At 44.0% G+C, this 25,689-nt stretch overlaps 1 protein-coding gene across 1 annotated transcript in view; it reads left to right on the forward strand.

The window, feature by feature from the left end:
- MEGF6 (multiple EGF like domains 6) overlaps positions 1-25,689 on the forward strand; it is a 514,242-nt gene that overhangs the window by 62,881 nt on the left and 425,672 nt on the right. The window contains exons 2-3 of the mRNA XM_077250415.1: positions 3,196-3,330; positions 19,280-19,389. Coding sequence (XP_077106530.1) covers positions 3,196-3,330; positions 19,280-19,389 — 245 coding nt within the window. The remainder of the gene's footprint in view (positions 1-3,195; positions 3,331-19,279; positions 19,390-25,689) is intronic.

Genomic DNA, 25,689 nt, shown 5'->3' on the forward strand with positions numbered 1-25,689 from the left:
GAGCACTAAAAAATACTCAGAGGTCACCCGAGCGTGCTGGGGAAATCTCGAATAACGAGTATATTCGCTCATCACTAAAAAGTATCCAAAGGATAAGATAGTCAATGGGTAAAGAAGGTGGAATCATAGAGTGGCAAGGAAGGTAATTACAGAATGTTATTGATGTATAGTATTGTTCTGCTGCCTTGTATAGGCTTTCAGAAGTGTAGTATATTAGTGCACTTTTAATTATTATGAGTAGTGTTGAGCGATACCGTCCGATACTTGAAAGTATCGGTATCGGAAAGTATCGGCCGATACCGGCAAAGTATCGGATCCAATCCGATACCGATACCCGATACCAATACAAGTCAATGGGACTCAAGTATCGGACGGTATTCCTGATGGTTCTCAGGGTCTGAAGGAGAGGAAACTCTCCTTCAGGCCCTGGGATCCATATTAATGTGTAAAAGAAAGAATTAAAATAAAAAATATTGCTATACTCACCTCTCCGACGCAGCCTGCACCTTACCGAGGGAAGCGGCAGCGTTCTTTGTTTAAAATTCGCGCTTTTCTTTCCTTACGTGAAGTCCCGGCTTGTGATTGGTCGCATGCCGCCCATGTGGCGGCGACGCAACCAATCACAGCAAGCCGTGACGTAATTTCAGGTCATTCAGTATTTTAAAATTACGCTCCGGCTTTGTGATTGGTTGCGTCGCAGTCACATGGGCGACGCAACCAATCACAGCAAGCCGTGACGTAATTTCAGGTCCTTAAGGATTTTAAAATTACGTCCCGGCTTTGTGATTGGTTGCGTCGCAGTCACATGGGCGACGCAACCAATCACAAGCCGTGACGTCACGGGAGGCTGGACACGCGCGCATTTTAAAATGGGCGCGTGTCCAGCCTCCCGTGACGTTTTGGCTTGTGATTGGTTGCGGCGCGGTCAACCAATCACAAGCCGGGAGGCTGGACACGCGCGCATTTTAAAATGGGCGCGTGTCCAGCCTCCCGTGATGTCCCGGCTTGTGATTGGTTGCGGCGCGGTCAACCAATCACAAGCCGGGAGGCTGGACACGCGCGAATTTTAAAATGGGCGCGTGTCCAGCCTCCCGTGACGTCCCGGCTTGTGATTGGTTGCGGCGCGGTCAACCAATCACAAGCCGGGAGGCTGGACACGCGCGCATTTTAAAATGGCTTCCCGGCTTGTGATTGGTTGACCGCGCCGCAACCAATCACAAGCCGGGACGTCACGGGAGGCTGGACACGCGCCCATTTTAAAATGCGCGCGTGTCCAGCCTCCCGTGACGTCACGGCTTGTGATTGGTTGCGTCGCCCATGTGACTGCGACGCAACCAATCACAAAGCCGGGACGTAATTTTAAAATCCTTAAGGACCTGAAATTACGTCACGGCTTGCTGTGATTGGTTGCGTCGCCCATGTGACTGCGACGCAACCAATCACAAAGCCGGAGCGTAATTTTAAAATACTGAATGACCTGAAATTACGTCACGGCTTGCTGTGATTGGTTGCGTCGCAGTCACATGGGCGACGCAACCAATCACAAGCCGTGACGTCACGGGAGGCTGGACACGCGCGCATTTTAAAATGGGCGCGTGTCCAGCCTCCCGTGACATTTTGGCTTGTGATTGGTTGCGGCGCGGTCAACCAATCACAAGCCGGGAGGCTGGACACGCGCGCATTTTAAAATGGGCGCATGTCCAGCCTCCCGTGACGTCCCGGCTTGTGATTGGTTGCGGCGCGGTCAACCAATCACAAGCCGGGAGGCTGGACACGCGCGCATTTTAAAATGGGCGCGTGTCCAGCCTCCCGTGACGTCCCGGCTTGTGATTGGTTGCGGCGCGGTCAACCAATCACAAGCCGGGAGGCTGGACACGCGCGCATTTTAAAATGGCTTCCCGGCTTGTGATTGGTTGACCGCACCGCAACCAATCACAAGCCGGGACGTCACGGGAGGCTGGACACGCGCCCATTTTAAAATGCGCGCGTGTCCAGCCTCCCGGCTTGTGATTGGTTGACCGCGCCGCAACCAATCACAAGCCGGGACGTCACGGGAGGCTGGACACGCGCCCATTTTAAAATGCGCGCGTGTCCAGCCTCCCGTGACGTCACGGCTTGTGATTGGTTGCGTCGCCCATGTGACTGCGACGCAACCAATCACAAAGCCGGGACGTAATTTTAAAATCCTTAAGGACCTGAAATTACGTCACGGCTTGCTGTGATTGGTTGCGTCGCCCATGTGACTGCGACGCAACCAATCACAAAGCCGGAGCGTAATTTTAAAATACTGAATGACCTGAAATTACGTCACGGCTTGCTGTGATTGGTTGCGTCGCCGCCACATGGGCGGCATGCGACCAATCACAAGCCGGGACTTCACGTAAGGAAAGAAAAGCGCGAATTTTAAACAAAGAACGCTGCCGCTTCCCTCGGTAAGGTGCAGGCTGCGTCGGAGAGGTGAGTATAGCAATATTTTTTATTTTAATTCTCTCTTTTACACATTTTTACATTAATGTTGTTTCGATACCGATACCCGATACCACAAAAGTATCGGATCTCGGTATCGGAATTCCGATACCCGCAAGTATCGGCCAATACCCGATACTTGCGGTATCGGAATGCTCAACACTAATTATGAGGCGACTCTGTTGACTATGACCCAGTCTAAACAGCAAAAATATAAAATTTAATTGGAGACAAAAAAAAAATAAAAATGGTCTTTTGTGCGTCTTCCAGTATGAAAACTACTTAATTTTAGTAGTTTAGGGCAGCATGGTGGCTCAGTAGTTACCATTGCAGTGCTGGGTTCAAATCCTACCAAGGACAACATCTGAAAGGAGTTCATATGTTTTCATCATGTTTGCGTGGGTTTTCTCTGGGTTCTTCGGTTTCCTCCCACACTCCAAAGACTGATAGGGAATTTAGATTGTGAGCCCAAATGGGGACAGCAATGATAATGTCTGTAAGGCTCTATAGAATTAATGGTGCTATAAGTTAGTAAAAAATAATAATGAAATAAATTAGTGCGGATTTTAAAAAAATGTAAAATAAAAGAAACAAAAAAATAATAATGCATAAATAAAAATAATTTGATAATAAATGAAGATAACTAATTTAAAAAATAGGGCAAAAATAATGCAAATCAGAATTCAAGTGAGATCCAAGTTTTTCTAATTTCTTATTTAATTTTTTCAGGCCAAACGTGTGCGCAGAGCGAGAATTATCCATAGTCGCTCACAAACAGCCAGTAGTTGAGGCCTACAGTCGTATGGTGAAAGTTTGGAAACAAGGATGTGCGGGACAGATGTGGTGTGTTGGCTATGAGCGGAGGTAAGTACTGGATATAATTCATGTACACAGCACATACCTGTGGTTATAGTTATGTAATACATAAGCATATTACAGGAAGATGACATTGAGGGGATTTACATCAATACGTTGGTCTTTTTATAGGCAAAGAAGATCCCTGCTTAACTCATTGGACTTTAATACTTTGAAAAAACAATCTTACAGCTAAACAGAATACAGTAAATAGAGGGGTGGTCCACAACTAATATTGAGTTTGATCCCAAATGTCTACCTAATTATTATAGTAATCTAATGGCTTTTCTAATATAGTTTAATTAAAAATGATATTCCATTCCCTCTCTACGTTGTCCAACTTCTTTATATTTTATCTTCTTCCATCTTGATGATGTTTTGTTTGAGAATCCCCAGTGCATTCTGGGATATTAAAATTATTCGTCATCAGGAGCAGAGGCTGCGGTCACTACCGCAGCCTCTGTCTCCACACTGAAATGATGCGTCATCAGTGACACTCGTTTCAGGAACTTCTCTACTAAGCATGTCTGTTGTCATTTCTGACATATGCTCAGTATGAGCTCCCTTGTCACTGTGCAATATTCTTTTCAATGCTCAGTGACAGTGCGCTCCCTCGCTGGGTCTAATGAAAAGTGACGAGCCAGCAAGAGAGCGCACTGTCAGTGCGTATTGTAAGGCAAGAACACAGCAAGCAATGAAAGCAAAGACCAGCCCTGCACATGAAACGGACATCACTTTCAGGAACAGGGCTGGTCCCTGCTTGCCACTTAAAAGTGTTTGGTCCACCCCTTTATAATGGAAGAAGAAAAGGATGTAAATGTAGTGGGCATTTTTTAATTTTACGGTAGGTTGTAAATACCCATAAAAAGTGCAAAGGGTTGTGTATTTGTTTTTAAGTTGAGCACTGCTAATATTAAAGCTCTTTCCCTACAAGAACCCTTCAAATAAACCATGAAGGTGCAATGGCTGACTCACCTGGAATTATTCATTCCTTTGCTTATAGCAGAATGTCAGATGTTGGGCGATGTGCACTTTTACATCTGTTTTCCTAATGCATAAAATGTGAAATATTTGCACCTCCTATACACTCACGGCCTCTGTATATTATTGCACAAGCCGAGATTGCTTGCAATGGTGTACAGGAGACACGTTCTCTGCCTGGTACCTGTTTACCTACCGCTTGTTTTCATTCCACTTTCTGCCGGCTCATCACATGGAGAAAAAAAAAAAATCATTAAACCAGAACATGAAATTGAAACTGATAAACACTAAGAGCTTCTTGTACAGATGCCAAGATAAAGAGAAATCATCAAGAAATGCTACAGAGCACTGGAGTGCGGCCCCAGGTGGAAGATCAAGACAAGTCTCTTCTTTATGATATGTTTAGGATTGTTTAGGATACTAGAAGAACAGGCACGCTACCCAAAACAAGCACATGCCTCCTACCAGGGCAAATAAGACTAATGCACTACGCTGGCAATGCTCGCACCTCCTTGGGGTGTTAAAACATTTGCAAAAAATGCAAAGCTTGGTGCTATACCCCCTTTCCTGAGCTTGTGCATAAAATGTTTCGCTATGAACCACCTGCTTCCTTCTCTCTACTGTCCATCATGATCCATGAGTGGCTATGAGAGCAGCAAATCCATTTATCACAATGAGATATTGAATATTGATGGAAGAAAAGCCAGAGGTTCATCCAGCTTTCTTTGTTTTTGTATTTTCCTAGATTTTATTTCAGTTTTTAATTTTTTATTTTTTTTTAACCATTTTATGATTGAAGTTAATTATTCCTATTTTTATCATGGAGGTTTGAAATTTGCTGTTTTGAATCATTTTCCTTGTATAAAAAGATCAATTTGATTTGATGAAAAGATAGGTAGTAGTTACATTTAGTTTAATAATCATTGTTTCCTTACTAGTCAGCTTTTAAAAGGAATCTCTTAGCAAGATTTCACTCCCCAAACTATTTATACGTGCATGTAAATCTATTGTAGATCTGAAACCTCTGTTACTCCAGCTCTATTCCCAGCCCAGCACTGCCTTCTCCTGGTTGATTGACAGCCTCTATGCTGTGTGACATCAGAAAATAAGTCATCAGTGAAACAGGAGGTGGCGGCACTGGGCGAGGAATAGATCTAGAGTAACGGAGGCTTCAGATCTACAAATACCGTGGCATGTAAAAGTTTGGGAACATATGGTCAGAATTAGGGTTGAGCGACCTTTAGTCTTTTAGGGTCGAGTCGGGTTTTGTGAAACCCGACTGTCTTAAAAGTCGAGTCGAGTGAAATCGGCCGACCACCGTGAAAAGTCGGGTTTCGGCCGAAACACGAAACCCAATGAAGGAATTTTTTTTATTTATTTATTTTTATTTCTCTCTCTCTCTCTCTCTCTCCCCTCCGTCCCAGCACAGAAAATTTCGTATTGCACATTCCAAATCCCTACTGCGCACAAGCGATAACATGACGATAGGCGTTCACTCCCCTAAGACCTATGTCATCACTCTGCCCACGCTCATTCATTGGCTGAAAAAATGGCGCTAAACGCGTCATACGAAACGCGACTTTAGCGCCAAGATCGCGTACCGCATGGCCGACCACGCACAGGGATCGGGTCGGGTTTCATGAGACGCCGACTTTGCCAAAAGTCGGCGACTTATGAAAATGCACGACCCGTTTCGCTCAACCCTAGTCAGAATTACTGTTATTGTGAACAGTTAAGCAAGTTGAAGGTTAAATGATCTCTACAAGGTCTAAAGTTAAAGATGACACATTTCCTTTGTATTTTAGGCACAAAAAAAAAATCATCTTACATTGTAAAAATCACAAAAAGGAAAATGGGCCGATGGAAAGGTTTGGTCACCCTGCATGGTAGCACCCCTCTTGGAAGTATCACCGCTTGTAAATGCTTTTTTTTAGCCAGACAAGTGTCTTTCAATTTTTGTTCGAGAGATTTTCATCCATTCTTTCTTGGAAAATTCTTCCAGTTCTGGACGTTTCCTGGGCCATATTGCATGCACTGCTTTGTCGAGGTCTAGCCACAGATTTTCCATGATCTGTTGATCAGGGGACTTTGAGGGCGATTGTAAAACCTTCAGCTTGCGCCTTTTGAGGTCGTCTATTGTGGATTTTGACGTGTGTTTAGGATCATTATCCATTTGTAGAAGCCATCCTCTTTTTTACAGATGATGTTATGTTTGCATCTAGAATTTGTTGAAACTTAATTGAATCCATTCTTCCCTCTATCCGTGAAATGTTCCCTGTGCCATTGGCTACAACACAACCCCAAAGCATGATTAATCCACCCCCATGATTAATTGTTGGTGAGATGTTCTTTTCCTGAAATTTTGTGCTGTTTTTTCTCCACACATACCATTGATTATTGTGGCCAAGCAGTTCAATTTTCACCTCATTTATCCACAGAGCTGGGTTTCCAAAATGCATCCCATTTGTTTAAATGTTCTTTTGCATACTTTTGATGCTGAATTGTATAGTGAGGATACAGGAGAGGTTTTCTTCTGATGACTCCTTTATGAAGGCCATATTTGTGCAGGTGTCTTTGAACAGTAGAACAATGTACCACAATTCCAGAGTCTGCTAAATCTTTCTGAAGGTCTTTTGCAGTCAAGCGATGATTCTTATTTGCCTCTTTATCAATCCTTCGAGCAGCTTTCACTGAAATTTTGCTTGGTCTTCCAGACCTTATCTTGACCTCTTCCTGTGATCTGTCATTTCTTAATTACATTTAAAACTGAGGAAAAGGCAACTTGAAAACGCTTTGCCATCTTCTTATAGCCTTTTCCTGCTTTATGGGACTCCATTATTTTCATTTTCAGAGTGCTAGGCAGCTGCTTAGAAGAACCCTTGGCTGTTTTTTTTTGCACACGGTCAGAGTAGGCTGGGTTTTTATAAAGCTGTGAATTTTGCATCACCTGGCCTTTCCTAACAATGATTGTGAGCAAGCAACAACCCTAAGAAGGCTAATTATGGTCTAAGACCTTGGTCAAAGTTATCTGAGCACATAAATCTCTAAGGGTGCCCAAACTTTTGCATTGGCTCATTTTCTTTTTTGTAATTTTGAAAATGTAAAAAATGACTATATTTTTTGCCTAAAATACAAAAGGAAATGTACCATCTTTAACTTTAGGCCTTTTAGAGATCATTTCATCTTCAACTTCCTTAACTGTTCATAATGGCAATAATTTTGACCAGGGGTGCCCAAACTTTTACATGCTACTGTAGTTCTCCAGCCTCATCTGCATATCAATATCAATTCAACTAATTCAACTGATTTCTCAGTTACCGAGGAATGGACTGGCCATGTGAAAGTATTTCCAGACTTTTCTTTGAATGAGCTACATGTGCTGTAACGTGTCTCCACTATCTGTGGACAGGGCGTACTCACTTGGCTGGTTGTTGAGGCATATGCTGGGACACTCAGGGTTAAAAAGTCCATTCGGTTTATTTACATAGCATAAACCTCTCAGGTACTTGGCAAAATGCAGCACCCTGTGCACCGTCCGGCAACCATTTGGCTCTACAGTACCCACAGTCCTCTCTGAGTCCTGGTGTGCCAATACGGTTTAGTGTCCGTTAAGTGTCCGTGACCAAAGCACCAGTTCCCGGATACCCCTTATCCTCAGAGGTGTCCTCTCTGGAGGTAGTTCACAGGCCTCCTCACCCTGGCTCACTCTAGCCAGCACTGCCGCCCGTGCACAAACACACAGGCTCCATCTTGGGTGTTCAGACACACCCCTTGGGGTGGGGTATATAGGTGACTGGACCCACCCATCTCTCCAAGTCACGTGGAAGCCTTCCCAATGTATAGTAAACCTCACCAGTAGATCTGCTGAGCCAAAACAAGCCCAAGCTTCCATCACAGGGCCACGCAGCTCTGTGATACATACCCCCCATTAACCACATGGGCAGTAGCGATACCACAGTGCATATAAATAGTTTGGGATGTGAAATCCTGCTGACAGATTCCCTTTAAAGTGGTATAGATCTTAAAGTAATGGCATATTGCTAGTTTATTGGTCTCTCTTTGTTGTTGGAGGGTCCCAGAGGCTGGATTCACAATGATATAAAGTTATAGCATATGTTAATCATTCCAAAAACGTAGAGGGATACAGAGTTGGTGTTGCTGTCAAGGGTTTACCACAACAGAGAGGAGCCAGAAGACCACAGCGTCTGATTTCTCCTACTCCTGCACTAATGAGAATCGCTTCGCCTTCTTATTAAACAGTGTAAATTTATTTTGCAGTGCAGCGGTTAATCTGCTCAGTTGAGAGCTCCTGGAAGCTGTCCTGCCTTTAGGCTCTCAGCTGTTCACTGTTGGCCACTCCCTTCTCCTATATAATCTGGGTCCTGGCTTGCACTCATTGTTAGAGCAAGCTTATGCCGCGTGGCTGGAGGTTGTTTTGGTTATTATTGGAGAAGGCATTTGGTGGATTTATCAGTGACAGTTGCTAGGTTTTGTGTGTGTGATAATTCCCTTTCTTCTCCTACTTTGGTTTAACCCCATCCTCCACTCCCCAGTGCATACCTATGTTATATGTGTGCGTATATTTGTATGTTTGGTATTTTTCGTTATCCCTGTTCGTATTACCTTGTTAGTCTGGTTGGTGTATTACGGTACACTACTACTCCCCTCTTCCCTGGGTGGGGGAAGGGTACATACTGAGGGCAGATTCAGAAGCTAAGGCAAGGTACGTGACCCCGACAACTTCACCATCACAAGTAATCTGGGGAACAGGGCGAGCTAAAACTCCCCTAGTGTTAGGGACAAGGAAGGAGCCTCTGATCCCAGGACACGACAACAGAGTCGTGACAGTTGTGCTTTATTCCGTTTTAATTATTCCCAGCAATTGGCCACATAACTGTATAGGAAACTGCAGGTGGACCATATTATAAGTCAACGGGGTCTGTCAGGTACCACTAGTGCCACCTTACATTGGATTCAGCATAGCATTGTAGCTTCTGTTGAAAACTACAATCGTGAGGAGTTCTTTTACAGAAGTCAACAAGAGATATCATAGAAGTGTTCATTCCCTTTGTGTAGTGTATACAGGAGATTTAGAAATGCCTGATCTATTGCTCCAAAAATGAGTGGGTTCACACCAAGAAGTAGAAAAAGCAAACATTAAAGGCATGCCTTAATATTTTTTCTTATTTTACATGGGCAAGGAATTCCATAACGTTAATCCCACACAACCCAGGAACAGGAGTGTCAGGTTCAATGAACTCACTTTAAACTGTAATTTTCAGCAATTATGAGAAGTAATGTATAGGCTACTGTAATATAAAAAGGAGCAAGGACGATTATTCAAAGTGTCTGAGCTATGAACAAAGGGACTAAATAGCAAGGACTAACTGCTTGCCAGGACTTCAAAAGCCGAAAGTAGCATTGCAGCAGTAGTAAGTTACTTGCTCATTAATAAGAAACAGTCAACTAATTGTTTGAAGCTCTTTGTAGAGTACAATTCCACCAATCGTTCTTTTTGGCTCGTTTTTCAGAAATTCAATTAATACAGGTTTCCTTAAGAATGCCTTCAGAGAAAGTCGGGTACAAAGTCATTGAAGTTAATACCTACGTTGAGAGTGGAATTCGAATATTTAAAGTCTAAAGTCATCTTACTGATTTAGGAGATATGTTTCTGGAAGTTAGTTGGATCTTTAGAATTTCTTGGACATCATATTCGAGTTGTACTTGGATCATGGGCTGGTTCTTCATAAAATCGAGATGATGGATAAGTCAACAAGACATGAGGAAGTTACTTCTTTAGGTTCTAGGTTTCTTGAGGTGTCTAAATCTGTTATCCTCCCCTTGTAACTTTATCTGTCACCCATCGAGAGTTTTGTTGTAGTTTTGTTGCAACTGGATGGCCACAGGTTGGAGATCACTGGACTGGTTTGCGGTTACGTAAATAACGATGAACTTGGATTCAATTGACCTAGACCACGTGGGCCCAGATGATGGACTTTTTTTTAAGTCCTTAATCGGAGGCTAATTTCTGAGCAGATCTTGCATATCTCAGATGTCCTAGGCTGTTCACGATACCGAGGTCATTGGGAGGTTTTTTATTATTGTCTGGATCTTCATGAGGATCATATATATAAACACTTCAAGGGATCTGGACTGATTGCAGCACAACACTCAACTAGACCTGCACGTGATTTTTTCTTCTGCAGCCAAATTGCAGACCAACCTTTGTGTCCTCCAAACATGGGACTTACTGGTTAGCTTTTGTGTTACCTCACAGATGAAAAACACTGGCATAAAACTTATGGCATTGTCACCCTGACTCACACATCACTATCTCTGGATAGGAGTAGTGTCAAGATCCCAACTTACAGACAAACCCTTATACAGTTATATGAAAAAGTTTGGGCACCCCTATTAATCTTAAGCTTAATGTTTTATAAAAAATTGTTTTTTTTGCAACAGCTATTTTAGTTTCATATCTCTAATAACTGTTGGACACAGTAATGTTTCTGCCTTGAAATGAGGTTTATTGTACTAACAGAAAATGTGCAATCTGCATTCAAACAAAATTTGACAGGTGCATAAGTATGGGCACCTCACCAGAAAAGTGACATTAATATTTAGTAGATCCTCCTTTTGCAAAAATAACAGCCTCTAGTCGCTTCCTGTAGCTTTTAATGAGTTCCTGGATCCTGGATGAAGGTATTTTTGACCATTCCTCTTTACAAAACAATTCCAGTTCAGTTAAGTTTGATGGTCGCTGAGCATGGACAGCCCTCTTCAAATGATCCCACAGATGTTCAATGATATTCAGGTCTGGGGACTGGGATGGCCATTCCAGAACAGTGTAATTGTTCCTCTGCATGAATGCCTGAGTAGATTTGGAGCGGTGTTTTGGATCATTGTCTTGCTGAAAGATCCATCCCCTGCGAAACTTCAACTTTGTCACTGATTCATGAACATTATTGTCAAGAATCTGCTGATACTGAGAGGAATCCAGGCGTCCCTCAACTTTAACAAGATTCCGGGTGCCGGCATTGGCCACACAGCCCCAAAGCATGATGGAACCTCCGCCAAATTTTACTGAGGGTAGCAAGTGTTTTTCTTGTAATGCTGTGGTTTTTTGCCGCCACGCATAACGCCTTTTTGTATGACCAAACAACTCAATCTTGGTTTCATCAGTCCACAGGACCTTCTTCCAAAAAGAAATTGGCTTCTCCAAATGTGCTTTTGCATACCTCAGCCGACTCGGTTTGTGGCGTGCTTGCAGAAATGGCTTCTTTCGCATCACTCTCCCATACAGCTTCTCCTTGTGCAAAGTGCGTTGTATAGTTGACCGATGCACAGTGACATCATCTGCAGCAAGTTGATGCTGCAGCTCTCTGGAGGTGGTCTGAGGATTGTCCTTGACTGATCTCACCATTCTTCTTCTCTGCCTTTCTGATGTTTTTCTTGGCCTGCCACTTCTGGCCTTAACAAGAACTGTACCTGTGTTCTTCCATTTCCTTACTATGTTCCTCACAGTGGAAATTGACAGGTTAAATCTCTTAGACAGCTTTTTGTATCCTTCCCCTGAACAACTATGTTGAATAATCTTTGTTTTCAGATCATTTGACAGTTGTTTTGAGGAGCCCATGATGCCACTCTTCAGAGGAGATTCAAACAGGAGAACAACTTGCAAGTGGCCACTTTAAGTAGCTTTTCTCATGATTGCATACTCGTGGCTATGAAGTTCAAAGCTCAATGAGGTTAACCAAAAAAAGTGCTTTAGTAAGTCAGTAAAAAGTAGGTAGGAGTATTTAAAACAAGAAAATGCTAAGGGTGCCCATACGTATGCACCTGTCAAATTTTATTTGAATGCAGATTGCACATTTTCTGTTAGTACAATAAACCTCATTTCAAGGCAGAAACATTACTGTGCCCAACAGTTATTAGATATATGAAACTGAAATAGCTGTTGCAAAAAAACAATTTTTATAAAACATTAAGCTTAAGATTAATAGGGGTGCCCAAACTTTTTCATATAACTGTATGTTTACCACAAAACCAAACGCATTTCCTAGAGATGAGAATGTAGTTCTTCTGGTTTGCCCACAGGTACCTTCACTCCTGCACCTTTGTAACTCTCTGGGGTGAATTTTTTCTTACTTAAATGCATGTATTTGAGGCTATAGTATTTTTTTCAATTGTTTCATTACAATTTTTGCGCCATTTGGCTTTTAAAAGGACCTTTGGTATCTTCCACATTCAACTTTTGATGTGGTCATAAATCAGAGAGAAGCTCAGAAAAAGACAGATAATAAACTCCGAGACACAGTCAGAATGAGCTCACTAATAGATTCTCAGTTAGCTAATCCAGCAACCAACAATAGAAAGAGCAACACAGAGGAAGGCAAACTGGGCAAAATTTTTAATGAAACCAAATGGCAAAAATTATTTTAAACCCCAAATATATGCATTTAAAGAGAATCTGTCAGCAGGTTTTGCTACCTCATCTGAGAGCAGCATAATGTAGGTAAAGAAAAGCTGAATTGATTACTTAGTTTACTGGGAGGAGCAGTTCTTACACAATTAGAGCTTTTAGACTTAAGGTACCTTCACACTGAACGATATCGCTAGCGATCCGTGACGTTGCAGCGTCCTGGATAGCGATATCGTTGAGTTTGACAGGCAGCAGCGATCAGGATCCTGCTGTGCCATCGTTGGTCGGAGCTAGGAGGCCAGCACCTTATTTCGTCGCTGGATCTCCCGTAGACATCGCTGAATCGGTGTGTGTGACACCGATCCAGCGATGTCTTCACTGGTAACCAGGGTAAACATCGGGTTACTAAGCGCAGGGCCGCGCTTAGTATCCCGATGTTTACCCTGGTTACCAGCGTAAACGTAAAAAAAACCCAAAACACTACATACTCACATTCCAGTGTCTGTCCCCCGGCACTGTGCTTTCCTGCACTGTCAGCGCCGGCCGGCCGGAAAGCCGAGCACAGCGGTGACGCCACCGCTGTGCTTTCCGGCTGGCGCTTACACAGTGCAGAGAAGCACAGCGCCGGGGGACAGACACCGGAATGTAAGTATGTAGTGTTTGTTTTTTTTTACGTTTACGCTGGTAACCAGGGTAAACATCGGGTTACTAAGCGCGGCACTGCGCTTAGTAACCCGATGTTTACCCTGGTTACCAGGGGACTTCGCATCGTTGGTCGCTGGAGAGCTGTCTGTGTGACAGCTCTCCAGCGACCACACAGTGACGCTGCAGCGATCGGGATCGTTGTCTAGATCGCTGCAGCGTCGCTAAATGTGACGGTACCTTTAGGCTACTTTCACACTAGCGTTGGGCACTGCACTTCGCAATGCGTCGTTGTGGAGAAAAAACGCATCCTGCAAAGTTGCCCGCAGGATGCGTTTTTTCTCCATAGACTTTTATTAGCGACGCAGTGCCACACGTCGCAACCGTCGTGCGACGGTTGCATTGTGTTTTGGCGGACCGCCGCCACAAAAAAAGTTACATGTAACTTTTTTTGTGCGTCGAGACCGCCAGTTTCGACCGCTCATGTGCGTCCGAAACTCCACCCCCTCCTCCCCGGACCTTGCAATGGGGCAGCGGAAGCATCCTAAGACTGCTTCCGCTGCCCACGTCGGGCATTTTTTTCACAGTATGCGTCGGTACGTCGGGCCAACGCAGCGCGATGGCCCCGTACCGACGCTAGTGTGAAAGCAGCCTTAGTATGAAGCAGAACTGAGAAAGCTAGCCCCACCCACACCAGGCTCTCTGTGTACATTGTCTATAAACAATGAGCTGCTGATCACAGGAGGCGGCGGTGCCGGACTAGTCTGGCCATGTTAATCTCTTCCTGATTAATCCTTCACACGAACTTTGATAAGTGACACAGCCCTGAATTCTGTTTCAGTCTCTATCTCCTGCTGTCTTCAGATCATACAGCAAAAACCTTCTAACAGACTCCATTTAAGTAAAAAAAAAGCTCACTTTAATTCCATCTACAGTACTTGTGCATCCACCATAAGGCTAATTCACAGTGCCTTTGCAGTGTGCATCAGTAGTATACTTTGAGAGAACTGCATAATGTATGCTTCTGACATATGTATAGTCATACGTTGCCCATAGGCTACATGTTAAAAAAAACCCTGATACTACACATTATTGCCTTTTTGTGGGATGCCTCTGCATAGTTTTCAGTATGTGGTTTGGATTATGTAATCGTGGCTATGGGTCACTATACCTGTCCGACCTAACACCCAGGAGGCACGGTGGCACCTCTCAGAGGCCGGGGCGTGCTAGAGTCCCTATAAACAGCCTCAAGCCACCAGTCATACGGGTTATGTCCTATCCTAACCGGGGGAAAGAGAGAGACAACATCTGGGAGGACCTTATGTGGAGCTTTAAGCCGTAAGGGACTACAACACCATGGTGCTAGAGGAAGGCTTTTGACTTCCACCTGGGTAAGGGGACTCCTAACTTGCCTGCAAGCCGGCCAGGTCCTGCCTGCCCTGTGATCTGGTGCTCTGGACTGCGGATGCTGAAGTCTTCAGTAAACCAAGGTAAAGAGACTGCAACCTTGTGTCCTCGTTCTTTACTGCACTCCTCACCATCTTCCATTTACACACCGGGAGCCCGGGGGACATACTTCACCTGTGGGAAGTTATACCATCTAGCTGCCATAACATCACCCTAGAGGACCCCTTTAACACAGCGTCGGTCCCTACTGACCGAATACCACAGGTGGCGTCACGAACACAAACTTTATTCCCTTTAAAGACCTTTCCCTTTTACATGAGCGCCCAGGGCCATGGACCAGGTCGCAGCCACCGTGACATCCCCCTGTGAACCGCAGGACCCGGTATCGAGTACCCCATGGCCCTGGCGGGGCGACTCATTTGCAGTCACAGAGTGACTGCAAACTTAAGCCCCAAGCCTGGACAACCCCTTTAAGCTCAATAGTGTATTGAATCGTATATGGGTATGTACAAAATTAATAAGAGCTAGGAGGAAACCGATACCTTAATTAACCCCTCGTAAGCAATCCAAGAAGACCATATCCCAGTAAATTAGGATTGTTGCAGGACGCTTTGGAGTTCATTATATTCTCATCATGCATGAGCGCTCCAAGCTAAGTAACAGCCTATAATCTCCAAGATTTGGCAGGTAAAGATATAAGAGGAGATCAGTTTCTCCATCTCTGAGAACTCATAGAAGATATTTTCTCGTATTTCCATACATTTCTAAGGACCTACTCTGTAAAAATTGCTGATTAAATAGTAAGTCCCTAAACTATAATGTTCAGTAATACATCAAAAACAGCTGTACTCCCTTCCTGCCATACTCAATGCATTGGAGAGATCATAAAGAAGTATCGTAAAAGCTGTTGGCCAGGGAAACTTTTTCCTTATGGTCTCAAGACGCTTATACCAGAGACCACACAAGCCATTCTCTGAGCCTTGGCAGAGCCTCCCCGTTCCACCGTCTGTGCTCGTGGCCAAAAAGACTAAGCCACTTAGAAATACTGATTGGTGATTTGCTCGCAGTAAGTTTCTATGATGTTACCCGCCACCAGCGCCTCATTACCATGGCCGGTTCATTCTCATTGGTCTTCGGCCAAGGTCTATTAAATTACTCCTAAAATGACTCCTAATCTAATCCGAGTGATGGTCCTTGGGGAGGTCGCCGCTCTTGATACAGTGAATATTATAGTGTACTCATGGAAAGCCGCGCAGATCGTTATGTGACTCAATGTGTCAACTCGAGAGGTCCTAATCTGCAAAAACCGGTATGGGCTGATAGCTGAAGAGGGTGTTATGTTCTTTCAGTGTTTTAATATCCGAGATATAGCAATCAATGAGGGGTGAGCAGGTGGCGTGTTGTTTGAACATCTGAGCCCTAGCAACCAAGCGTTTATTTGGACTTCTGATATCTTCCCATTGACAATTGTTGACAGCGTGAAAAGCTTTTTACCTTTTTTTTTTATTTTTCTATTTTTACAAATTCAATGCTGCAATTCCAGGTAAAATGGATGCACTTGACCCCAATCATTAAGCCCGGCGTGGAGTAAATTGTAAAGCAATGAGGCTGCTTATTAGCTCGTGAAAACATCTCCAAATATAGCGCTCAACAAATGAGGATGTCGTTCACAATGTGCTATGAAATATTACTCCGGCACTATCTGCTTAATGAAGCTGAAATAAAAATCCGGAGGATGGGTCAGAGAAGAGCCGGATTATTGTCGAAGACTTCCACATTTTATGTGTTTTTCTTTTTTTCTGATTTGAGACCATCACTCACAAGACCGGGTATTCATCTTATGCATTGACAGTTATTAAAATGAATATAGACGTGGCCACATAAATTTAGTGCTGAGATTTAATGTTCTTTAGGAAGCTTCCATTTTTAGAATTGCTGTAGTCTGTGCTCTTTGTAGACCATTACTGATTGTAGTTTTCCATACATATTAGTTGACAGCTATCCTTTCTGACTGCCGCCATGCAAATAGCCTCTCTGCTTGGCTCGGCATTTATGGGTTGTTTATGGGGTCATGAAGGAAAGTTTGTGTCTGATAATTCTGGAAGAGATTTGCCTCCAGTGGCAACCAACGAATATCCAATTTTTCTGTCCCCCAACATAATCTTTCTGGAGGGAGTCGGAAAGCTCTCATACTCATCAGATGGTTGGACTGTCCTGCTAATATCGGAGGGTTTGTCCAATTTTTATCTAATTTATGTAGGGGCCTTTACGTCAGTGGTTTAAAATCAATATCTGTATGGCTAATAAAAGGTATGCTCAGATGACTCGTTATAGGCAAGGCGCAAAGGACTGTAGGCCATGATAGGCATAGTTTATTGGGCTGTGAACTATAATAATCACATCTCAATGGACTTCTGACAATAATAGACATGGAGCCATAAGCATGACTGGCATGGCTTCGGGAAATGTAGACAGTAGGAACTTGTGGCTCAGAGTTAGACCAGGCAAGAAAAGGCACAGCTCAGGGAACTGTAGACCATCACAGGCATGTGTGTGGTGACTGTAGATCATTATAGGCATGGGTGCACAAACTATAGAGCATTATAGACATATAGGTATGTGCGCACGGACTGTAGACCACTATAGGCATGGCTACGCGGACTGTAGACCATCCTAAGGCATGGCTCTGCTGACTGTAGATCGTCCTAGGCATGGCTCTGCTGACTGTAGACCATCCTAAGGCATGGCTCTGCTGACTGTAGATCGTCCTAGGCATGGCTCTGCTGACTGTAGACCATCACAGGCATGTGTGTGGTGACTGTAAATCATTATAGGCATGGGTGCACAAACTATAGACCATTATAGACATATAGGTATGTGCGCACGGACTGTAGACCATTATAGGCATGGCTACGCGGACTGTAGACCATCCTAAGGCATGGCTCTGCTGACTGTAGATCGTCCTAGGCATGGCTCTGCTGACTGTAGACCGTCCTAGGCATGGCTCTGCTGACTGTAGATCATCCTAGGTATGGCTCAGCTGACTGTAGATCATCCTAGGCATGGCTCTGCTGACTGTAGATCATCCTAGGCATGGCACTGCTGACTGTAGATCATCCTAGGCAAGGCTCTGCTGACTGTAGATCATCCTAGCATGGCTCAGCTGACTGTAGATCATCCTAGGCATGGCTCAGCTGACTGTAGATCATCCTAGGCATGGCTCTGCTGACTGTAGATCATCCTAGCATGGCTCAGCTGACTGTAGATCATCCTAGGCATGGCTCAGCTGACTGTAGATCATCCTAGGCATGGCTCAGCTGACTGTAGATCATCCTAGGCATGGCTCAGCTGACTGTAGATCATCCTAGGCATGGCTCTGCTGACTGTAGAGCATCCTAGGCATGGCTCTGCTGACTGTAGATCATCCTAGCATGGCTCAGCTGACTGTAGATCATTCTAGGCATGGCTCAGCTGACTGTAGATCATCCTAGGCATGGCTCTGCTGACTGTAGATCATCCTAACAGTCAAGTAAATAAGGCAGTACACTGCGGCACTAAAACATACAAACATGAAACATGAAAATTGAACTGCATTACTGCACTAGAAATATGAAAAAATGAGAGCGTTTAGCGCATAAGTTGGCCAATTTATGTGTACCTGGTAGCCACATTAGGGCATCTCTCGTATACCAGGTCCTACACTTTCCTTTCCTCGCTGAGAATAACGTCTTCATCTTCTTAGACTAAAATTCTCTCTCTCTGTGGAGGGGTAATGGACCTGTTACCATTAAAACACCTGCGGCTAAGAGGCAGAGTGCCCAGTCAGAAGGCAAATGAATACAAATTTCCAAAAAATGTTTACAGCTTCAAAATGTTAGAGTAAGGAAACGATTTAAGTCTTCAGGCCACCCAAATCTCCTAAATTTGTGTACTTAGCACCTAATTAATGAAGAATATAAAATAAACGAACTCTCCGGCAATCACTGTAAATTATTTGAAATAACAAATCTGTGCATTTTTTGGGTTCTCACTGGTCAAAAATGGAATCCCAGAAACTTGAAAATTGGTGTTGCTGCTCGAACACTAGTAGGAGGAGCTGAATGACAAATAAATCCTCTATTGGGTACACATACCTTTAATAGTCTGTTGAGTGTACTTAATTCTAAAGAAAAGTAGGTTTTTCCCAAAAATGAGATCACGGTTTTTTACAGCTCCAGTCATCAGCTGTAGTAAATAAGCAGTACTGATTTATTTACCCTGCAGCGCCACCACAGAACAACTGAAGCATTACATGATGCCTATTGAAACCTATGTAATGAACTTGTAATGAACCAAAGTGCAGGGTATTGCTGAATCCTGGTATTTAATAATTGGTCAGTTATACCGGACAACTTCTTTAATTAGTCTCTAGTTATTAATTGCAGCTCTGTATAAAGTAATACTGCATATTCTGCTTTCTTACTTTTATTAGTATGTTTAGAATGTACTTTGCCATTGTCGTTACAGGACAGCGTATTACACGACGTATCATCAGGTGTACAGCCGGGAGTATCAGACAGTGAGTAAGTGCTGCCCTGGATGGTCACAGCTGAATGGCGAGGCGGGCTGTCAGCACTGTAAGTACAGCTCAGCTCATGTAAATGATACCCGCAATCCTTAAATTGCAGTGGTAGCTCTACGGGGAACACAATATGCAAAGAAAAATAATAGACGTCCTTCCTCATTCATCCACTCGGTGAGAAGCTGCTGGCACTCTCATATGGAAAAATCACTTTCCATATAAACACTCATTTAAAGGGCTATCCTGTAAAATATGACCCCCTTTAAATGAAGTCATGTAGGGGCATATAAAGTTGAGCAAACTAACTTATAGGGGAGGGACAATTCCTACAGGGGAACTTCAAAGGGGTTGTACAAGATAAGAAAACATAGCTGCTTTCTTCCAAAAATAGCGCCACCACTGTGCACTGGTTGTGTGTGGCATTGCAGCTCAGCCACATTCACTTCAATGGAGCTGCAATACCAGACCAATCCCATGGATAGGTGTGGCGCTGTTTCTGGAAGAAAGTCGGCGTGTTTTTTATCATGACTTTATTAAAAGGGAGTTTCCTGTTCCGTTTCAGCCCTTTTAAAAGAGTGAATGTTTCTAGCAGTTTACATTGCTCTCCCATCCTTAGGAAAGAGCGTTGATGCATGATTGTTTGGAGGTCTGAAAGGATTCATTTTCCTGACTGGTGGGTTGGACCTACCTTCATTTTGCTTATTAGTGGATTTCATGGACTGACCCCCACAATCTCACATTGATGGTCCATCCTAATTTTGTGGGGTCCCATCGCCTTTCCCCCTCCCCCATCATTTATCTCCTCTTCCCAGGCGACTTTTGCTTTTCAGTGTCAGAATGTTTAATATTTGTTCGCGCTGAACTTTTCGAGGCGACTTCTCTAACATTTAAATATCACGGAAAGCTGAAGATTAATATTAAAATATGCTTATGTGTGTTTGAGGAATTCATAGCGGAGACATGAGATGATTTATGGCTTCTCATGCTAGATGGGGTAAGGGGATAATTCGCGTGGGACGGTTTATAGAAGCATAAATCTGTCGTGAGTTGATGCAATTAAAATATCGCTTTTTTTCCACCTCGATCGGTTTAAAAAGAAGAAAAAAATTTTGCCAATGTCAAATTTCTTGAAGAACATTTGTACCTGAAGGTAACAATATACGAGCCGGCTGGAGAGGATGGAAGGCTGGTTGTATACCGAGAGGCTTAAGAAACCTCATGAAGACCCTGCAGATGATGGTCGGGGGCATGCCACAAATGTTAGGGGTGGAGGAGCTGTAAATTACACCTCTAGTTTCATGATTTATGTTGCCTGCCAGTGAGATGTCAATGTTCAGCCTTGTATGTTGATGTGTTGTATATAATATCACTGCAAAGAGGGGTGGGAAGGTGGAAAGGGGCTGTACTCAAATTAATACTGGACTGTGGGGAGAATTCACTTGTACCAGGGTATCTTGAACCAATTTTAGAAATGTAAAATGTTGTAGTCAAAGTCTGGCATAAATCCTAGTAAGTCTCAGAGGTATGCCCCAACGTTTATAAAAAAAAAAAATCAAGGGAGCAGTGTAAAAATAATAATAAAAAAAAGTTGCAAATATTTGTGCAAAACAGACGTGCATAATATATGCAACTTCATAATACAAAGTGCATATACTATTAAGCATATCTCTTATACCCGATGAAGCTGGTATATTTACTCTGAAAGTCCATGACCGAATGTTTGCACGAACATTTTTGAAAGTTTATATTCAATCTTCACCGACCTTACCTGATTGACAGCTCTTAAGTGTCCCTCTTCCCTGCTGAGATCTGACGCTGCTCGGTATAAGCTGCAGCTGTCAGTCAGGCTGGGTGGGGAGAGATTAAATACACTTGGACTCATGAGCTACTTCATTCTAAAAGGTGGACTACTAAACTGCTCGTCTTAAGACCAGGATTATGTAGCCATTCTGACATGGGTTTTCAAAGTGAGAACATCAGCCTCATTGGGTCTAAGAAAAGAGATGTATTAAATAACATGAAGCTTGTATTGTGAATTCTGGTGACATCTACTATAATTACGACCATCACTTTTCTCTGTGGAACAATTGCTAGTATCTGTCTGGCAAAACTCCTGATATTGACCTTTGTTCCATCTTCTGGATTGAGTTTGGATTATTTCTGATACTTCCCTACAGCTCGGACTGCACCCTGGTATTAACGTTTTACTATCCTGTGACCTGTATATCTCTGTTCATTGTTACATTCTTGATAACTTCTCCAGGGGATGCGGCTAGAGAGTCCATACCTCTCTAAATGGGTAATGGTGGAAGAAGAGGATGGCCCCTAGACTCTACGCTCTGGTTTGGATACATGTGTATCATTTCTGTTTTAATGATTTTTTGTTTGAGAATCCCCAGTAGATGCTGGGATACTCAAAAGGGACATCATCATGGGGCCAGGGTTGCTGTCATTGCAGCAGCTGCTTTCCCTACCATGAAATGAAGTGTCATCAGTGATGTCCGTTTCAGGGGCAGGGCTAGTCCTTGCTCTACTGGCCATCCACCGATTGTCAATTCCGACTCATGCTCAGTACATACTCCCTGTGTTATATCCTTTGAAAGTCCAATGACAGTGCGCTCCCTCTCCAGCTCTAAAGAGAAGTGATGAGCCAGCAAGAGAGCGCACTGTCAGTCCGCATTGGGAAGGAGAGATAGCAGAGACCAATTCAGCCCCCAAACAGATGTCACTGATGATGCTTTGTTTCTGGGTGAGGAAAGCAGCTGTGGCAGTGACTCCAACCCTCTGATGTAACAAAAAAGTGGGAAGATAGCGTATAGAGGGAATGGTATTTACTTTTTTTTATATATATATAAAAGTACCTTAGAATGTTGCTCAGATTATTACATTAAATAGACATTTAGGATTAAATTCCACTTTGGTTTCAGACCAACTCTTTAAGATTCTGTCTGTCAACAGCTGACAACTATTGAGAGCTCAAGAGCTTTACATTCTGGCTATCAGCAGCAGCCACTAGGCGGGAGCTCAGGAGCTTTACATTCTGGCTATCAGCAGCTGCCACTAGAAGGGAGCTCATGACCTTTACATTCTGGCTATCAGCAGCAACCACTAGGAGGGAGCTCAGGGGCTTTACATTCTGGCTATCAGCAGCAGCCACTAGAAGGGAGCTCATGAGCTTTACATTCTGGCTATCAGCAGCAACCACTAGAAGGGAGCTCAGGAGCTTTACATTCTGGCTATCAGCAGCAGCCACTAGGAGGGAGCTCAGGAGCTTTACATTCTGGCTATCAGCAGCAGCCACTAGGAGGGAGCTCAGGAGCTTTACATTCTGGCTATCAGCAGCAGCCACTAGAAGAGAACTCATGAGCTTTATATTCTGGCTATCAGCAGCAGCCCCTAGAGGGAGCTCACGAACTTTACTTTCTGGCTATCAGCAGCAGCCACTAGGAGGGAGCTCAGGAGCTTTACATTCTGGCTATCGGCAGCAGCCACTAGAAGAGAGCTCAGGAGCTTCACATTCTGTCTATCAGCAGAAGCCACTAGAAGGGAGCTCAGGAGCTTTACATTCTGACTATCGGCAGCTGCCACTAGAAGGGAGCTCAGGAGCTTCACATTCTGGCTATCAGCGGCAGCCACTAGAAGGGAGCTCTGGAGCTTTACATTCTGGCTATTAGCGGCAGCCACTAGGAGGGAGCTCAGGAACTTCACATTCTGGCTATCAGCAGCAGCCACTAGTAGGCGAACTCAGGAGCTTTACATTCTGGCTATCAGTAGCAGCCACTAGGAGAGAGCTCAGGAGCTTCACATTCTGGCTATCAGTAGCAGCCAATAGGAGGGAGCTCAGGAGCTTCACATTCTTGCTATCAGCAGCAGCCACTAGACGGAGCTCAGGAGCTTCACATTCTGGCTATCAGCAGCAGCCACTAGAAGGGAGCTCAGGAGCTTTACATTCTGGCTATCAGCAGTAGCCACTAGAAGGGAGCTCAGGAGCTTTACATTCTGGCTATCAGCAGCAGCCACTAGAAGGGAGCTCAGGAGCTTTACATTCTGGCTATCAGCAGCAGCCACTAGGAGGGAGCTCAGGAGCTTCACATTCTGGCTATCAGCAGCAGCCACTAGAGGGAGCTCAGGAGCTTTACATTTTGACTATCAGCAGTTACCATTAGAGGGAGGTCAGGAGCTTTACATTCTGGCTATCAGCAGTTACCACTAGAGGGAGCACGGTAGCTTACTTTTTATACATAGAAGCTTACTGCATACTGTGTTATTAATGAGTTCAAAGCTCCCCCTAGTGGTGGCTGCAGGCAGGCACCATGTCTTTGTATAACTGTGCAGAGGCTTTGGAGCTGATAAACATTAATTATCCTGCACTTAGAGATCGTTAGTGCACATCCAGTCTGGGGATTATGAATGATCTTTGTTCTGCTTTTTATATATATAAACACAAGTGTTCTTATTGTTTTAGTACAGCCAGTGTGTAATAATGCTGGAATTCCTAGGAGGACTCTGGCTCTCGGGTCCCCCACGCAGTAGCAGTTTGCAGAGAAGAAGCATACGTCTGTAAGGCCATGTTGTTTTAGCGATAAATATCTTGGCAGAGAGGAACCCCAAGAAAGTAAAAATGCTGAGGCAGATAACAGAAGAATATTGACTTGTTATTTTGGAGACTGCGTCTCAGAAGTTCAGAAGTCAGGAGGGTCAGCGACTACATCTGGCCGAGCTGCCTGTCCAGCGCTCAATACTGAGAGCTCCAGAAAATGCTTTTCAAGATGTGAGGAAATAGGACATTGCAGAATATAACTGACATGACCGGTCCACGGAAAAGGCTGTAAAGTACATTACTATAACCATACATAGATATGTGGGGTATCATGGAAGGCATCCACTTACTGTAATGAGAAAAGTACCTGTAAAATGTCATGTATGCGAGTCATCAGCAATTGATCATATTTCACCTTAGTGAGCATGTACAATCAGTTACATACAGTGCGGTCATATCCAGTGCATTGTACAGAATACCATGATACTTACTCAATGATGTCATCAATTAAAGGGAACCTGTCAACTTGGAGGATGCTATTTACCTGCAGATATAGGGTTAATCTGCAGGTGAGTAACAATTCTATCCAGCCTCCTTACTGAAAGTGCGGCTACCAAGAGAAAACGAATTTATTTCCTCCCGGCAGCCACCGACTGCAGAGTCAGCTGTCAAAGTATTGGGATGTGCTTACATCATTCTGTGGGGATATCATCCTACATGTAGAGGAATGTACTGTGGGGGACTTCAAACTGTAAGCGAGGGAATGTATTGTGCAGGCATCATACTGTGTTTTCCCACCGCTCCACCACTGGCAGTAGCTTTCTCTACTTTCCCACCTCTCCACCACTGGCAGTAGCTTTCTCTACTTTCCCACCTCTCCACCACTGGCAGTAGCTTTCTCTACTTTCCCACCTCTCCACCACTGGCAGTAGCTTTCTCTACTTTCCCACCTCTCCACCACAGGCAGTACCATTCTCTACTTTCCCACCTCCCCACCAAGGGCTGTTCCATTCTGTTTTTTTCGACACCTCTCCAGCACTGGCTGTAGCTTTCTCTACTTTCCCACCTCTCCACCACGGGCTGCACCATTCTCTTTTATTCACACCTCTCCACCACTGGCAGTACCATTCTCTACTTTTCCACCTCTTCTCCACTGCAAGCATTGTCTACTTTTTCACCTCTCCTCCACTGCTAGCATTGTCTACTTTTTCACCTCTCCTCCACTGCTAGCATTGTCTACTTTCCCACCTCTCCACCACTGGAGGTCAGAATTTGGCCTCCAACTCATGGGCACCATAGCAGCCATGTAGCCTATCACCATCGGCATAATGCCCCTGTGATCGATAATAAGGCCGTGTACTTAGTATTTTTGGCTCAGCAATGCCCTAAGTTGTGAAAATGTTGTATTAATGCAATATTTTAAACCTCAAATTTTAGAGAATGGAAGCTCCTTAGGCAGTGTTATAATTTTCTTTATTTTAATAGTAATTTCTGGTGCTGAAATCATTGTATTTCTAATTTTCATTGCAAAGAGATGAGTCCACCGGCAGCCGGCTGCACACAAGATATGTTTATCCTGTGTATGTGAGGGCCGAGTGATGCCTGGAGCTGGACAGTAGATTATGCTCCCGATTAGTGTACTGGTTCTGCTGGTGCAGATGCAATCACTGACTGGTGCGGAGAGACGCTCCGTGAAGTCAGATGCTGAGAGACGCTGAAAAGTCACAAGAACTGGAGGAAAGAAAACCTGACGGCCTTCAGCATGGAGATAGTCATTGTGGGATTTATATTTTGCTATTTTGCAGCTGTTTATTC

Source organism: Ranitomeya variabilis, chromosome 4, assembly GCF_051348905.1.
Source record: "Ranitomeya variabilis isolate aRanVar5 chromosome 4, aRanVar5.hap1, whole genome shotgun sequence".
Lineage (NCBI taxonomy): Eukaryota > Metazoa > Chordata > Amphibia > Anura > Dendrobatidae > Ranitomeya > Ranitomeya variabilis.